Genomic DNA, 16,658 nt, shown 5'->3' with positions numbered 1-16,658 from the left:
TAGCTATGCTTGGATGACTCCGTTGCTACAGAATCAAGTCCAAACTCTTCAGCACACCCTTCATGGTGGTCTCTCTTTCCAACCTTCGTTCTAGCCATTTCTCCCTCTAATAAGCCCTATGAGTTGGTCCACAGATTCCCATAATGGGTTCCAAGGAGCCCTACCTTCACCTGCTCCTCCTAGAAGGGGCTTCATGGGTGATTAAGTTTGGGAAATGCTATCTTCTCCTTGGAGAGTCACAGCGCACATTAGCTTGTTGAAGGCTCTGGGAAGTTCACAGTCAAACAAACAAAAACTGCTTGACCAGGATGTACATGCCTTGCCCTGGTTCCCCCAGACTCTGGAGCACAGTTCTCAGCCCTGGCTTTCATCAGGGCTTCCTGGTGGCTCAGCTGGTAAAAGAATCTGCCTGCAATGCGGGAGACCTGGGTTTGATCCCTGGGTTGGGAAGATCCCCTGGAGAAGGGAACAGCTACCCAGTCCAGTATTCTGGCCTGGAGATTTCCATGGACAGAGGAGCCTGGAGGGCTACAGTCCTTGGGGTTGCAAAGAGTCAGACATGACTGAGCAATTTCACTTCACTTTACTTCGCCAGCTCTGTGAGTAAAGGAGGAGAGCCACTACCCTGTGGGGGCCCCTGCCCTTTTCTGAGCTTACACAGTCCCACCTCTCCTCTGGTAACCACCCCCACCCCCCAGCCATGCTAGCTCTTCTAGTTCCCTAAGAAAGGAGCATCTTAGTTCGGCCCCAGGGCCTTTCCACTAACTATTACCTTGGCCTGGAACACCTTTCCTTGCATGAGCTGGCTCCTTCCTTAATTCGGTTTCCCCTTAAATGTCACCTGGGAGAGGCCTTCCTGCCCTGGCCCCCGGAGCACTGTTTCCCTTTTCATGCTTCCACGGAGAACATCTCATTTTCTGGTTTGATTGTTTTCCGTCTTTCCCACTAGAGTGTCTGCTCCATGAAAGCAAAGACGTCTTTTGTGTTCATCACCCTATCCCCAGAGCCTAGGGATAGCTCAGCACACAGTAGACGCTCAACTAACAGTAGCCAATCAAATGTGTTTCCTTTGAGGTTTGCTCTCCTTGGCATTCCTTTTGCTCCCAGTGAACAGTGATCCAGCTGCGAGTCTCCTGGTCCCCACCCACCTCTGCTGGGATGTGTTCTCACCTCATCTCCTCTGCTTGGCAAAGCCCTGCCCTGGCTTCGAAACCCGGCTTTGTGGTCCCTCCCCGTGAAACCATCAGCAGCAGCCTGGTCTGAATGAGTCGCTCCCTCCTGCTCCTCCCAGGTGCCTGAACATACACACCTTCATCACCGCACAATAACTTGGCCCCAGGATGGACCGCGTGTCCATTTCTTGCTCACCTGCCCGTGCTCATTAAGGGCAGGGCTCAGCTGACTCAGTGCTGAGTTCTTGGCACCCTGCCTAGTGATGGCCCCACCATGGATGCGATGAATGGTTGCTAAGGAAAAGCCCAGCATTGGGCACTTACTGTCTGCATCCAGCAAGCATCGATTGGGCACTTCCTGTGCATAAAGTGCCAAGTTAGACCTTAGAGTGGGTTCAGAGATTAACAGAAAGCTGTCTTTTGGCTGTGTGTGCACGCTCAGTCACTTCAGCTGTGTCTGACTCTTTGCGACCCTATGGACAGTAGCCTTCCAGGTTCCTCTGTCCATAGGACTCTCCAAGCGGGAATACTGGAGTGGGTTGCCATGTTCTTCTCACGGGATCTTCTCCACTCAGGGATCGAACCCGAGTCTTCTGCATCTTCTGCATTGCAGGCAAATTCTTTTACTGCTGAGCTACCAGGGAAGCCCTCATTTGGCTGTAAAGGATTGTAATTCTAGAAGGGGAGCAGATGCACCTCCAAATAATAATTCTAACATAAGTGACAGCGACTAGCACTCTGGCACTAGAATAGGTGAGGGAGAGTGTATTAGTTTCCTATTGCTATTGGAAAAAATGACAGCTTCATTTTTTAAATGATTATTTATTTTATTTTCAGCTGCACTGGTCTTGGCTGCCATGCCCGGGTTTTCTCTAGCTGTGGCGAGGAGGGGCTACTCTTCGTTGAGGTGCCTGGGCTTCTCATTGTGGTACCATCTCTTGTTGTGAAACACGGGCTCTAGGGTGCTTGGGCTTCAGTGGTTATGGCGCATGCACTTAGTTGCCCTGCGACATGTAGAATCCTCCTGGATCAGGGATCGAACCTGTGTCCCCTGCATTGGCAGGCAGATTCTCAACTGTTGGACCACCAGGGAGATCCCAAATGACAACATTAGGGGCTTAAAGCAACACTCACATTATCTGACAATTCTGGAAGTCTGAGGTCTGAAGGGCGTCTTGCAAGGTTAAATCAAGCTGTCAGCAGGGCTGAGCCCCTTCTGGAGGCACTCGGGGAGAATTGTTCTTGCCTCTTCTGCTCCTAGAGTCTGCTTACCTTCCTTTGCTCATGGCTTCTTCACTCTGACCTCCGCTTCTGTTGTCACAGAGCTTTCTCCCTGCCCCCACCCCTATTTAAGGACTCTTCTCAGGTGGCGCTAGTGGTAAAGAACCCACCTGCCAATGCCAGAGATGTAAGACACGCGGGTTTGATCCCTGGGTCAGGGAAGACACCCTGAGGTAGGAAATGGTAACCCACTCTGGTATTCTTGCCTGGGAAATCCCATGGACAGAGGGGCCTGGCGGGCTATGGTCCATGGGATCACAAAGAGTTGGACATGAGTGAAGTGACTTAGCACTCATGCACGTGATTATATTGGGCCCAACCAGGAAATCCAGAAAATTCCAGTTAAGGAATGCAAATTCCTTAACTTAATCACACCTGCAAAGTCTCTTTTGCCATATAATGTACACAGTTCTGGAAGTTAGGACGGGCACATCTGCCTAGCAGAGGGAAGGGTTACCTCTTACCCTGGGAGCCTTCACCCAGCCAGCTTGGGAGTCGCTGATCCTTCCAAATCCCTAGTGTGCACAAGGCCTGAGGCCAGCCGCTGCCTCATGTCAGCCTCATGAAGAGTTTGTCATGGAAACCAAGTAGCCTCATTTTGCAGGTGAGGCTGAGAGAAGGGTTGTGACTTGTCCACAGCAGAGTCTGCATCGATCCAGGCTCCTGGAGTTGGCCTCCCAAGTGAGCTCTTTCCATAAGGGGTGGAATAGTGATCATGGGGGTTGAGAAGATTAGGGGCTGTGATTCCTCTCCAACAAAACCTTACTGGAGAAAATGAATCACACCTGAAATGTTGAACAACAAGCCCAGGGCCTGGGTTTTGAGGCAGAGGCAGGACCAGAGGGCTGTGAAGCTGCCAGCTTGGGGCAGGTTTTAATGGGGAAGAGCAGTTGGGGGCCTCGTGTGGAACAGAGTAGTCCATGGGGCCCAGGCCTCTGCACAGCTGTGCTTCTCCCCTTTCTTGTTGGTAAGTCGTGTGCATCGTCTTGTGGTGGGCTGGGTGATCAGAGGAGGCCCAGTGGTAAAGAATCTGCCTGCCAAGGAACTAGAGGCAGGAGACCCGAGTTCGATCCCTGGGTTGGGAAGATCCCCTGGAGGTGGGGAGGTGGAAATGGCAACTCAAGTCAGTATTCTTGCATGGAGAATCCCATGAAGAGAGGAGCCTGGTGGGCTATAGTTCATGGGGTTGCAAAGAGTCGGATATGACTGAGCGACTGAGGATGCGTGCGGTATAGGTGATTGAAGAACCAAGAGACCCTCTTCCCACCAGTGGTGTTAGCTGGGAGGAAGGAGACACCAAGCTCAGAGCATCACATGGGTGAGACTCAGTGCCCCACCGGAGTGAGCTCCCAGTCTGAGTGGGGAGACAGAACATTTACCCTAGGAAGCATCCACTCTGACGGGGGAGATGAAGCCTCTTTCTCAGGGAGCCTGGGCCACACATCCCCTGGAGGAAATCACTTGAGAGTGTTGAAGAGCAGGGACCAGTAAGGGTGGATTAATCCAGGAGGAACCAGTCTCGCAGGGCATGGAGAGTTGAGTGGGCAGGTGGGGCAGGGCCTGGGGGCCTGGGAGGCTGGGGTCTTGAGGGTGGGCAGTCTGGAGTTCCTTTGGGATTTCTGAGTTGGTTCCCGCAGGTCCTCAGGTCCCCTTCAGCCTTCAGGGCAAAGGGGAGAGGGGATGAGCCCTGGGCCTTAAAGGGGACCCCCCTGACCTGTTGCCTTCTCATCCTCTCCTCTAGCTACCTCAGGCCAAGGAAGGAGAAGGGTGGATAGGGGAAAGAAAGGGGGGGCAGAGGGGAGAAGCTGGTCCTCTCAAGCTGGACTCTTCCAGCCTCAGAAGCAGCAAGGGTTCCCACCTGTGCCCCACTCTGGCTCCCCTTACTGGACCTCCTCCCCATCCGTTCCTATCGGTTTGGAGCCTCCCTTGCCCTCTCCTCCTGTTCTGGGCACTGAGGCCTCTGGCTCTTGCTGGGACAGGGCTCTGGACAGCTGATGTAGCTTTGCCTGAAAAGACGCGGTATCCCAGGTGGCTGATTCCCAACCTGGGTGTACCCTGGGAGCATGTTCCCTGGAAACCAGTTATGGGGGAAGGGAGCACCTGGGGACTTCTGGTATGTGTGGGGGCACTGGAGGAACCCCCTGCCTCTGACTCTCCTAATTGGATGCCTCCTGAGGGCCCAGATTGTTCGCATCTCCCCTGGCTGCCGGGGAGTCGGAGGGTGGGGCCTTCTTTGGAGCCAGACACAAATCATTAGCGGGTGGATCTGGGCAGGGCGGCCCTGGGGCCTCAGGAGAGAGGCTGAGGAAACAGAAAAGAAGAGGATTCCACCTGAGGGCAAGCATGGCGGGGCGAGGGTGCACTTCCTGGCCAGGGGTGGGGTTGCTCGGGGTGAGGTAAGGGGTAGGGCATCCTTGGTGACCCTGTGTAGTCCATCCTGGGCGAGGTCCCCGCAAGTGAGAGGGGCTCAGGGTCTGTGAGGAAGCAAGCTGACAGGCCCTGGTGGCCGGGCTCTGGGTGTAGGGTCTTCGAGAACCCTCAAGGATTTGGGGTGTTCTCTTCATCAGTCAAGCCAAGGTGCCAGCTGGGAGCCCACCCCCACATCCTGGGCCTCTCACTTCCCCAACCTCACCCGATATGGACTCTTTCCTTGGAGGGAATGTAGGTGGCCATGTAGTCCCTTCCTGGGTCCCTGTCTTCCACCCTCGTCATGGTCCAGAGTCCTCGTTCCTAACAACTCAGTGAACACTTACAGAGCACCTGCTGCATACATGCTGTGTTCTGGGTTCTGGGTGGGGTGGGCACTGTCCTAGGAGGGCGACAGTTAATGCTTGGGGGGTCGGTAGGAGCCAAGGTCAGGTGGGCTGATGTGGCAAGATGTTTGTCACCATCAATATGCATCGATTTTTTGATAAAAATATGTGTATTTTTAACATTTATTCTTGGCTGTGCTGGGTCTTCATTGCTGTGCTCAGGTTTTCTCTAGTTGTGGCGAGTGGGGGCTATTCTCTAGTTGCGGTGTGTGGGTTTCTCATTGCGGTGGCTTCTCTTGTTGCAGAGCACAGGCTCTAGAGCTCGAGCTCAGTAGCTGTGTCGTGCTGGCTTAGTTGCCCCGTGGCATGGAGTCGGACACAACTCAGCAACTGAACAACAACATCAGTGTGGGGTCTTAGTTCCCAGACCAGGGATCGAACCTGTGTCCCCTGCATTGGCAGGCGGACCACTGGCCCACCAGTGAAGTCCTGATATGCATCTGTTGAACATCAACTGCATACGGGGCCCCCAGATCACCTTGCGCCTTCCACCAACACCATAGGGTGGGTGTAGTCCCAGGGACCCTCCCCGCATACCCTAGTCCTGCTCGAGTCTGAGACAGGCCTGTGCTACTCATGTCGAGAACGCATGGGCTCTTCAGCAACCTCTGGAGAGGAGACCCAGGGCCTGTAGGTTTGGTCAAGCCCGGGGCTGGCGTGGGGACCCTGGGGGGATTAACCGTCTCCCCGGGGTCTCTTCCTGCTGTCCCCTTTCTGCTGTTCTGGATTCCCAGCGGCCTCTGGGGCTGGACTGCCTCCTCCCTTTCCTCTCTTCTTCCGCCTCTGGGCCAAGCTGCTGACACCTGCAGGGGGTGTGGGCCTGGCGCTGCCCCTCCGGCTGCCAGGGGCCTCTCCCTGCTGGGGGTGGAGGACAGGCCCGGGCAGGCGGAGTCACGGCTGAGAGGACCTCGGCTCCTGCCAGGCCTTCCTTCCTTGCCTGGCACGGAGAGTGGGCACTGCTTGGGCCTTGGCTTCAGGCCCTGCCTACTGCCTGCCGGCTGCTGAGAAACCCTGGGCCTCGGCTTCCTCATGGCGTCATTGGGGAGATCCGGCAAGGGCTGTCCGGAGCCATGAAGGAAGCATGTCTGGGTCTTCTTAGGTCTCTCAAGGATGGCCACACTCTCCAGAGAGCCAGGGAGACCTTCCTGGGGTCTGTCTCTGCCCCTCCACCTGGGGAGAAGGGCTGAGCTGGGCCTGTCCTTCTGCAAGTGAGGCCTTTCTGGGCTGAGGTGGGCACAGAAGTGGAGGGGGGCTCCAACAGTGGCAGAGTCTGCAAAGGCCAGAGGCACAGGGCCTGGGAGTCACTGGTGTGGGGAAACCTAGGTCCTGCCCTTGGCGCACAGCCTGATGTCAGCAGGGGAACGGGTAGAGTGACGGGGTGATTGTGGGGCCTTGGTGATTTTCGAGAAAAGAAGTTTAGGAAACTCTCTGTCCCTTCAAACTGGGCTTTAAGGCTAACGTCTGGGTACTTTGGAGGTGGGATGCAGGCTCTGGAGAGGCAGAGGGTGGGTGGTGGGTGCCCTGTGGCCTGGCCCCCTCTCCAGGCTGCTAGCTCTGCTTCATATTCACTTCTCTGAACTTAGGGAGGCCTGTCTGGACAGAGAAGGGCAGTCAGCTGCTGGGGGAGAGGGGTTCCTGGGAGGGTGGCTCCAGCGGGGAGGGGAAGCTCTTTCTCTGGGGGTGAGTGGCTGGTGCAAGGCTGGCCTCTGAGCCACTTAGGTGACCCCAGGTTCTGTTTGTTCCCTTCCCCAGCCTGTCTTGGAGTAGCAGGCAGTCCTCCCAGATATCGTGGAAAAGACCTGGTGTTCTGACCTTGCCCCCTATTCTTGACCTTGAGACCCTGCTCCCTACTCCCAGGAACGCTGGGAACCCCCAGACTTTACAGTCATGGTGAGAGCAGAATCAACTCTGGTTGTCTCCTCTCAGCAGCCTGTGCAGTCCCCACTCTCCACCAAGGAGACACCCTTGCGTGCGAGGCCACCCACTTTCTGGGCAGGAAGTCCTTCCAGCAGTCTGGCCTCAGCACACCAGCTCTGATCTAAATGGAACCCGGACTCCCTCCCTGTCCCCGTGTGTGTGGGCCCAGAGCCCAGGCCACCCACGTGCCTCCCTCCACCCCTGGAAGCTTCTCATTCAGACAGGCCCCGTGCAGACACAGACGCCAGGGTCCTGGCAGAACCTAAATCATTAGCACCGCGGAGATTAGGCTGCTAATCTCCTGGCTGGGAGCGGGCGGGTGCCAGCCGCCAGGATGTGGGCTTGTGCTTTTTCCTTGCAGGGGCCGCCCTTCCCCAGGGTGCGGCTGCCCGGCAGGTCCTGCCTCTCCTGCGCTCAGCGCCTCCTCTGGGGGCCCTTTGGGGGCATCTTTCCACAGGTACTGGTAGGGTGAGCAGGGGCGGTCACTTTAACCAATTCTCTGATTCCCTCTCTCCCTCGGCCTCCGCTTGACTCATTCCCACAAAGACCCTGGGAAGCAGGAGTTACCCCATTTTGCAAATGAGGCAACCGGGGCAGTGAACTGACTTCCTGACAGGCTTGAATCCAGGGTTCCCTCAGGTCAGCAGCTGTGAGTGTTCCTGTCAGATAGGGCAGCCCCCTGGTGAGGGACTGAGTCTCCTGCACAGGCTGGAAGTAATCCCAGGAGAGCTGGGGCCTCCCCTAGGTCAGAGGCTGACTTGCTCCCACTGTAAGGGGTGGGGGAGGGTGTCCCCCTGGATCTCTCCACCCTCTCCCTGGGATCCAAGAATGCTGGGTGGGGGGCCAGAGCAGCCCCAGGCTCCGGGCCTGTGGAGCCTTGTCCCAGGCCCTTTCTGGCTCCCAGGGTTGGGTTCTCTGGACTCCCCCAAGAATGAGCTCAGCTGCCTAATTGCGGTTGAGGATGGAAGATCACCCTCCCCCCGGGGCTGCGGCTCCAACACTACCTTTGTTTCTAACAGACAATGGCGACTAAGAGGCCATCGTGCCCAGGCCAGGCTTGGGCAGGGGAGGGGGCCGGGGGAGGCACTCGGGTGTCCAGCCTGAGCCCCAGGCCCTGGGCGGCTTTTACAGAAGCAAATTACACGGCTGGGGTTTTGGCTCCGACTTCAAGGGCCAGGGGCCCAGCCCCGCTTTAGTCCGGCTATAAAGGGCTGCCCGGGGTCTCTGTCCAGACCAGACCCTGCGCTCGACTTGTGGACGTCATGACTGCCACCGCCACCAGCATCCGCCAGATTTCCACCTCTGGCTCTGTCAAGGGCCTGTGTATGCCCAGTGGGGGCTTCTCTCGGATGTCCTCCATCCGTGTTGGGGGTGCTTGCCGGGCCCCCAGCCTCCTGGGAGTCGGCAGCTCTGGCAATATGTCCATGTCCTCATCCCGCTTCTCCATGGGCTTGGGGGGCAGCTATGGCGGGGGCTACACCTGCAACCTGGGCGGGGGCTTCGGCTCCAGCTTTGGCATGGCCGACAACTTGCTGGGGGGCAGTGAGAAGGAGACCATGCAGAACCTCAATGACCGCCTGGCCTCCTACCTGGAGAAGGTGCGCGCCCTGGAGGAGGCCAACGCAGACCTGGAGGTGAAGATCCATGACTGGTACAAGAAGCAGGGGCCCGGGCCCGCCCGCGACTACAGCCACTACTTCAAGACCATCGAGGAGCTTCGGAGCAAGGTGGGCACTCCCTGCCCTCTGTCCTCAGTATCTACTTCCGACTCATGCATCCCAACTCTGGACCTTTGCCAACATCTCTCCTCCAGCCTAGGTTTCCATCATTCACTCACTCACTCACTCACTCTCTCACTTGCCCTGGAACCCAGCTCTGGTCCCCAGGCCTGGAGGGCATTCCGTGAAGGGAGGCTGTGTGGAGTTCCTTCTTCCTGGGGGAGGGTATTTGGTGTGGGTGATGTAGGCATGGTCAAGGAAGTCTTCAGAACCTTGAGGGCAGCAGCAGATGTTCCAGGTATAGAGATCAGTGTGGACAAAGGCACAGAAGTGGGAACGAGTTTGGTGTGGCTGCTGGAAGATGAGGCTGGAAGTCTCCTTCTCACTAGTCCATTCTCCTCTGAGTTTGCTCCCCTGCTACCTGCCTCATCTCCTCCAGGCAGTCCTCCTGGATGGATGGCACTTGACTTTTGTCTTCAGACCTTGGGGTCCTTTCTATACGTTGAGGTTCAGTCTATACTGTGTTCATTGTGCTGATTTCACTGAGTTTGACATATTCTCACAGCTGTTTTTGCTCTGGGTCTTCCTCACTCCTTCCACGATGGTCACTCTGGGGTTTCCTAAGGGCAGATGCTGTCTCTCCTTGCAGAGTTTGAGGAGGAGGGTGGGGTGGTCCCTGAAAAAAGGAGCTGTGTCTTCCCACTCAGACTGGAAGCTCCCAAGGGGAGAAATTTCTCTAACTTAGTCTGATGGAAGAGGCAACACACACACACACACACACACACACACACACTATGATCTCTATGAACTCATGACCTTGGCATTCTGTGGACGTCGCACCTGGGTCTTTTGCACAAACCTTCTGGCTGGAAGGACCTAAAGGGCTGCAGTTTCCAGAGGTGGCAGAGAGGTCAAAGAGGTTTAAGAGCCAGGCTTGGGGAGAGCTAGGCTAGGGGCTGGCTGGCCTGGGCTCAGTCCGCTCAATTTCCTGGTGGAGAACCAGGCCTGTGGCCCTGTGAGGGGCTTTGCCTGCTCCTGCCAGGGACCCAGGCCAGAAAGGGAACTCCTGCAGTTGCCCCCTGGAAGCCGCACCGACAGGAGTGCCAGATCAGATACCGGCCTTGGTCTGGGCAGCAGGGAACCCAGGGGAGCCCTGGTGAGTCAGTGTTCCCGAGCTCTGGGGTCAGCCAGCTCCTCACCCCAGACCCCAGCGCGATGCGCACCAGGCCGCTGAGTCACTGCCCCTCCGCGTTTGCACCACCACCCCCTCCTGGGCCCCATCAGCCTCCTGAGCGGGAGGTGGGAGGTGGGGCAGGTCTGCAGGCTGTAGACCGGCCCACTGAGGCCTTGGGGTGAGTTCAAACTGGCTTTTGGGTTCAGTCTGGAAACCGAGCCTGACCCAGGGAGCCTTTTCAGAACTTAGGGCCTCAAGTGGGCTCTGAGGTCCAGCCTGAGTTTCCTGGGGCTGCCCCCTCTTACAGCTTGTACACGTCAACCCTCAGTCTTAAAAAACTTCAAAGTCTACCCAGCTCATCTGCCAAGACTTCCTCTCTGCTTCCTCTGGGCAGCGTGCAGGGGCCTCGCCCTCCCCCTCCCCCATGGCCCTTGACGGGAGCCTCTCTCCTGTGTTTCTCACAACAATAATGACAGCTCTGCTCCTTCCAGAGCCTCCCCCTTCCCCTGTGGTCGTTTGAACCTCCCAGATAACCCTGTGGGAAAAGAAAACCTTGTCCTAAGGTTTGATGTGGGACCCATCATAGCTTTATTAACTATTTCATTAATTGTTTAATTAAATTAATGTTTCCTGGGGGCTGACTTTGGGCCGGGCACTGTGCCCAGGGCTGGGGATTCCAAACAGAATGAGACAGGCATGAGACAAGGCGACGTTCCTCTGGAGCACAGAGACCAGTGGGAGAGAAGAAAAATACACATAAAGTCATGGAAAAAAATTGCACTTGTGAGAAGTACTATGTAAGAGAGATGGGCCGAGGGGAGGAATGATGGGGAGGAAAGACTCAGGGAATGGAAGAGGGCTTCCTGGAGGAGGTGGCAACTAAGCCCAGAGGTGAGTTTAGTTGGGGAAGATGGAGTGAGGTCCAGGCAGCTTGGGCAGTGACTCCCATGGTGGGAGAGGATTGCATATGGGTCTTTCTACTGGCATCATGGTATCCATGTCTGGGTATCATGCCTTCTCTCCTTGTGAGGAGACCACAGGGGCCCTCACCTCGCTCACTCCAGCCCACTATCCAAAGGGCTGTCAGAGGGGTGTTGCAAGGCCTTCCCAGGGCTGCCAAGCATGCTTGCTCACCAGCCCCACCATGTCCCCCAGATCCTGGCGGCCACCATTGACAATGCCAACTTGGTGCTGCAGATCGATAATGCCCGCCTGGCAGCCGATGACTTCCGCACCAAGTGAGTCGGGGCCTCCCAGGCGGCTCAGGGGGCTGGTGCGGTCCGGCTCTGCACCCCACAGAGCTCTCTGTGCATATGAGGGTGTCCTCGCAGCACTCCACGGCTCATGCTTCCCCTCGCTCCAGGTACGAGACGGAGCTGAACCTGCGCATGAGCGTGGAGGCCGACATCAACGGCCTGCGCAGGGTGCTGGACGAGCTGACTCTGGCCAGAGCTGACCTGGAGATGCAGATCGAGAGCCTCAAGGAGGAGCTGGCCTACCTCCGGAAGAACCACGAGGAGGTGAGGCTGGCTCGGGGATGCAGGAAAGACTTGCCTGGGAACAGGCAAGGCTGGGCTCCCCACATCTTCCTGGGCCAAGGCCACATTCTCCGTCCAATTATGTGTCTGATGTGTTCCTGGCTCTGACCCTGGGAGACCCCCAGAGGGCCCTGGTTGAGGCCTGGAGGGCCCTCTCTCCAGAAAGATACTTCTCTATCCCTCGAGGCACAGCCTGCTATGTGGTGGCAGTTAACCATCTAATAGGCCAATGGGTCTAAGAACACGCCGGCTAATTATTATGGTTAATTGTAATAGTGATAGTCATAACAGCAAGGAACATCTGCCCAGCACATTCCAAGTGATTCACAGCAATTATCTCAGCTGATACTGACAGCGTCGCTGCGAGAAAGGAGCGCGTTCCTCCCTTTACCAGTGAGGAGACTGAGGCTCGGAGAGGTTAAGGAATTTATCCAAGGCTGCACAGGGGCGGGTCTTCCCTCAGGTCTGCCTGAGCCATTTCTGCACCAGCTCTGCCGCCACCACCCTGCCACTTCTCCCACCTCCTAGGGACCCCAAGGCTTATCCCAAGGGTAGGGATCCAAGACCCCGCAGGAGGGCTGATGAGCCCTGTGGCTTCCTTCTCACCAGAGCTCTGGGGTGGCCTGAGCTGAGAGAGCCGAATGCCCGAACAGCAGGAGTTCAAGTGGCTCTGCTTGACTTTGAGGCCGGCTTTGGGGATGCCTCCCTGAGCAGATCCACATTCCCTAGTGAGGTCTGATGCCCCCAGGACCAGCAAGGGGCTGCTTTACCTGTGCTTGTAGGGGCCCGAAGCAAGGGGTCAGGGCAGGGAGTGAGGCTGTCCTTGCTCATCCCCCAGCATAACCAGGAGTTGCCTTCTCTCCTGCCCCAGCATGCACTGGGGCTGGGTGAAGTCCACTGTCCAAGTGTGTGTTGGGGGAGATTGTTGACATCCAAAGCCACGTGCGTTTGAGACACGACAACATCTATCTCCACCTTCAGGGTGAGGCGCTGTTGGCTTGTCTGTGTCTGTCCTCTGCAATCATCTCTCCCAGAATGAGAAGGCAGCCCCAGGGACTCTCCCCAGGATGGCCCTGAGTGAGCTCCTGTACCCCTCTCTGCCCAGGAGATGAATGCCCTGCGAGGCCAGGTGGGAGGGGACGTCAACGTGGAGATGGACGCCGCCCCCGGCGTGGACCTGAGCCGCATCCTGAACGAGATGCGCGACCAGTACGAGAAGATGGCCGAGAAGAACCGCAAGGATGCCGAGGACTGGTTCTTCAGCAAGGTGGGTGGCCCGCGTGAGCAGGTGTGCACACGTGTGAATGCCTGTGCTTTGTGCTCAGCACTGACTGGAAAATTTGCAGATGTGGATTCCCAGCTGGAAGGATCTTTGGAAACCAGTTGGGACCAAACGATCATGTTCAGGGGGAGACTATGAGGCTCAGAGAGGCCTCAAGCTCACATGGCCCTTCACGGGGGCAGGGGGAGCAGAGCCAGATCTCCTGACCCCACCAGACACTCCCCCAATCCCGGGAATTCGTAGGCAGGTGTGTATTTGGATGCAGACTCCTATGCCCCCAGTAAGAACAACACACCAACCAGTGGCAGCACCCAGACTGTGATGGGCACACAGAGAGCAAAGGCCAGGGCCTGCCCTTACGTGTGCCTGCAACCCAGTAAGGAAGAAGCAAAGGACCGCAGGACAAGATGAATCCTGCAAGCGCCAGTGCGTACCAGTGGGCCTGAGGCCCTGTAGGGCGGGGGAAGGGCAGGTCTGGGAGGTCAGGGCTCGGGTGTGGCCCCTGCCCTCTGCCTCACCTCTGCCAGCCTCCTCAAGCCCCAGGGGCCCCATCCTGCCTTCCAGACCGAGGAGCTGAACCGCGAGGTGGCCACCAACACTGAGGCCCTGCAGAGCAGCCGGACGGAGATCACAGAGCTGCGCCGCACGGTCCAGAACCTGGAGATTGAGCTGCAGTCCCAGCTCAGCATGGTAGGGCCGCTGTCCCCTCCCTGCCCTGTGCCCACCGCTCCAGGTTGGGCCCCGCCTCCTGGACCCCCGCTGGGAGAACCAGAGGCTCCCTGCCCTGCCCTGCCTCTTCACACTCTGCCCCACCTCCCACCCTGCCATGCTGGCAGCACCCACAGGCGGGCACCACCTGGGGACCCACTTCTGGGGGCTCGATCGTGGGGAAGGGCCCCAGCTCGGTTTCCCTAGTTACCTACACCTTGACCCCCAGAAAGCGTCGCTGGAGGGCAGCCTGGCGGAGACCGAGGCACGCTATGGAGCCCAGCTGGCCCAGCTTCAGGGGCTCATCAGCAGCATTGAGGCTCAGCTGAGCGAGCTCCGCTGTGACATGGAGCGGCAGAACCAGGAATACCAAGTGCTGCTGGACGTGAAGACGCGGCTGGAGCAGGAGATCGCCACCTACCGCCGCCTGCTGGAGGGCGAGGACGCCCAGTGAGTGGAGGGCAGCCCGCATGTGCTTGGTGGGCCGGGGTGGCTTCACCCGTGGAGGGATAGCACCAGCTGAGGCAGGAGGAGGTGTGGAGGCTTGCAGGAGATGAAGCAGAGAACACTGGCTGGGGTCCCACTAGATGGTATAGGTTCTGGGGAGCCAACAGGGCGCTTTTGTGTAGAGAGAAGTATGGTTGTCAAGACATCTTAGAACAGTCACTTGGGCTACAGAGAGAGAAATGTGTCTGAGGGGACAGGGTGAGGTCAGGGAGACCTGTCAGGAGGCTGGAGCAGGGAGTAAGGCCAGGGAAGGTGTTAGTCGCTCAGTCATGTCTAGACTCTTTGTGACGCCATGGACTATAGCCCTCCAGGCTCCTCTGGCCATGGACTTCTCCAGGCGAAAATCCTGGAGTGGGTGGCCATGCCCTCCTCTAGGGGATCTTCCTGACCCAGGGATTGAACCCGGGTTTCCTGCATTGCAGGCAGATTCTTTACCGTCTGAGTCACCGGGGAGGAAGACCTGCTGAAAGGCAGGTGGAGGACGGGGGAGGGGAGATGGTGTACCCATAGGATGTGTTAGCTAAAAACAGCAGGGCTGGATGCCTGAAAGCGGGGCTGAGCGTGCCTTGTAGGCGGAACTCAATAAACGTTTGAGTAAGTGCGTGAAGGAATGGATAACAATGGCACTGGGTTTCTGGTTCCAGTGACTGGTTGGTGATCCCATTGTCCAGGATGGGTGGCGCTCTGGTTTGGAGCTGGGAGGGTGCTCAGGCCCTGGTGTAAAGGGGCCATGGATATCCTGGAGTCTCCATGCTTAGTCACTCATTCCAGAGTTTTGCTCTGTGATGATGGCCAAGTCCATCTGCAGTCTAACCACAGTCTCTCCTGTTTTAATGAAGTTTATTTGTTGGGCCCTTCAGGATACGGAAAAAAAAAAACCACTCACTCAGCTTCTCCTTATAAATCCCTGGTTGGCAGCAAAATGCCTCTGGGCCTCCTGTTGGGGTATCTGCTTTCCTTATTCCTGCCCCCTGGGCCTGTCCCTCTGACCCTGTGGTTGCCATTCTCTGCCGTGGACCCCCCGCTGTGATTTCTCTCCGATTTCCTGGGACTTCTCTCCCCTCGGCCTAGCCAGCTGCTCCTCCTCCCACGGGGCTGGACTCCCCACTGGGACCCCTGGGCTGACAGCTCCCCTTCTTCCTGCAGCCTGTCCACCCAGTACTCCTCGTCCCTGGTCTCACAGCCCACCCGGGAAGGTAAGAGCCTGCCCCATCCTGCCCGGGGCGGGTGGGGAGAGGCTGAGGCCCCTTCTGTGCGGGGGGCTCAGGGAGAGCCTCCAGCCTGAGGTTCTGTGTATATCCCTCCCCCTCCGCCCACAGGCACGGTGACCACCCGCCAGGTACGGACCATCATGGAGGAAGTCCAGGACGGCAAGGTGGTCTCCTCCCGCGAGCAGGTCCATCGCTCCACCCACTGAGGCCCCTTTCCACCTGCAACAGCCCAGCCTCCAGGGCCCAGGGGCAGCCATCGCCTCCAGCTCCCAGCACGCTACTGCCGCGCCCCGAGAGCCCGTCTGGGCCACCACCCAAGAGCTGTTGTGTTTCTCTGTCTGCTTCCTGCCTCCCCTCGCTGAGGGGGGGCCTCCTGACTTTGCCCCAGTGACTGCAATTAAAGCTTTGCTTGAAGTTCAATGTCTCCTGTGATTCAGTCTGGTCATTGGTTTGGGCAGTGTGGGCTAGCGACGGAGGGGTGATGAGAGTTTGTTAAATGTTTGGGGCTGCTTGTCACCTGCCAATCTATTCTCCCAACCCATCTGGGCCTGGGGCTCAAAGGAGGGAGGCAGGATGCTTGAGGATGGAGGGATGGGACAGTCCACCAGGTTGGGGAAGTTTTTGAGAATCAGTCCCTGGGTCCCCCATTATCGGTGGCTGGCCCCTGGGAGGGCCCCATAGACTTTCCAGGAGCCACACCTGTTATAGAGAGTGCCCTGCCTCAGCCTGGGGCAGGTACAAGGTCAAGATCAGAGGGAGAGGGGCCGGGCAGGGGGTTTCCTGGAGAAGTGGTCCAGGGCACTGAAGGGTGTGAGTGTGGCAGGGGTATGAACAGCCCAGGGAACCAGACGGGCTCTGTTGGGCTTGGGGGTGTATGGGGCGGGGTGGCCGCTCTGCGTGTGAGCGTGGGGGGGCGTCCTGTTTGCTTTGGTGGCTTGGCAGCTGCTGGGCTATTGGGGAATCTCTCTCAGCTGCTGGTGGGGGCTGTCTGGGCCTGTCTGGGAAGTGGAAGCCATCAGCAGTCTGAGACACGACCACATTCCGCCCAGCAGGCCTGCCGGGACCCTGGGACTGAGGGTGGTGGGCAGGGCAGGGTGGGGCTGTGGGGCGGGCACTCGGCCCATTCTGAGGGGCTAGCTCAGAGGATGGGGTGGGGCCTCTGGGGGTGGCTGCAGGGGATCTCTCCCAACTGGCGGGGGTTGAGGGTTCCCAGGAAGACCGTCTTCTTGGGCAGTGTCCTTTAGATTTCCAGCCAGCTGGGATCTGAAGCCACATACCCCCCATCCAAGGGTTCTTGGGGCACAGGAAGGGTAGGGAGGCTGGAAGGGGCAGTTCTT

The 16,658-nt window shown here is 57.8% G+C and overlaps 1 protein-coding gene across 3 annotated transcripts; it reads left to right on the top strand.

Moving 5' to 3' along the window:
• On the top strand, nt 2,874-15,745 carry LOC102176997 (keratin, type I cytoskeletal 42). Of its 3 annotated transcripts, XM_018065047.1 has the most exons (10): nt 2,874-3,057; nt 7,545-7,640; nt 8,416-8,910; nt 11,231-11,313; nt 11,439-11,595; nt 12,719-12,880; nt 13,460-13,585; nt 13,833-14,053; nt 15,257-15,306; nt 15,430-15,745. In XM_018065047.1, exons 1-10 carry the CDS (start codon nt 3,016-3,018, stop codon nt 15,525-15,527), a joined length of 1,530 nt encoding a protein of 509 aa, XP_017920536.1. In that variant the 5' UTR covers nt 2,874-3,015; the 3' UTR covers nt 15,528-15,745. The 3 variants fall into 3 exon arrangements, with proteins under 3 accessions (XP_017920536.1, XP_017920537.1, XP_017920538.1); XM_018065048.1 differs by lacking the exon at nt 7,545-7,640; XM_018065049.1 differs by lacking the exons at nt 2,874-3,057; nt 7,545-7,640 and adding an exon at nt 7,677-7,822.

The sequence above is a fragment of the Capra hircus genome, chromosome 19 (genome assembly GCF_001704415.2).
Source record: "Capra hircus breed San Clemente chromosome 19, ASM170441v1, whole genome shotgun sequence".
In the NCBI taxonomy this organism is placed as follows: Eukaryota; Metazoa; Chordata; class Mammalia; order Artiodactyla; family Bovidae; genus Capra; species Capra hircus.
Note: the sequence above shows the minus strand (reverse complement) of the source record. Positions and strands in the feature narration are given on the sequence as shown.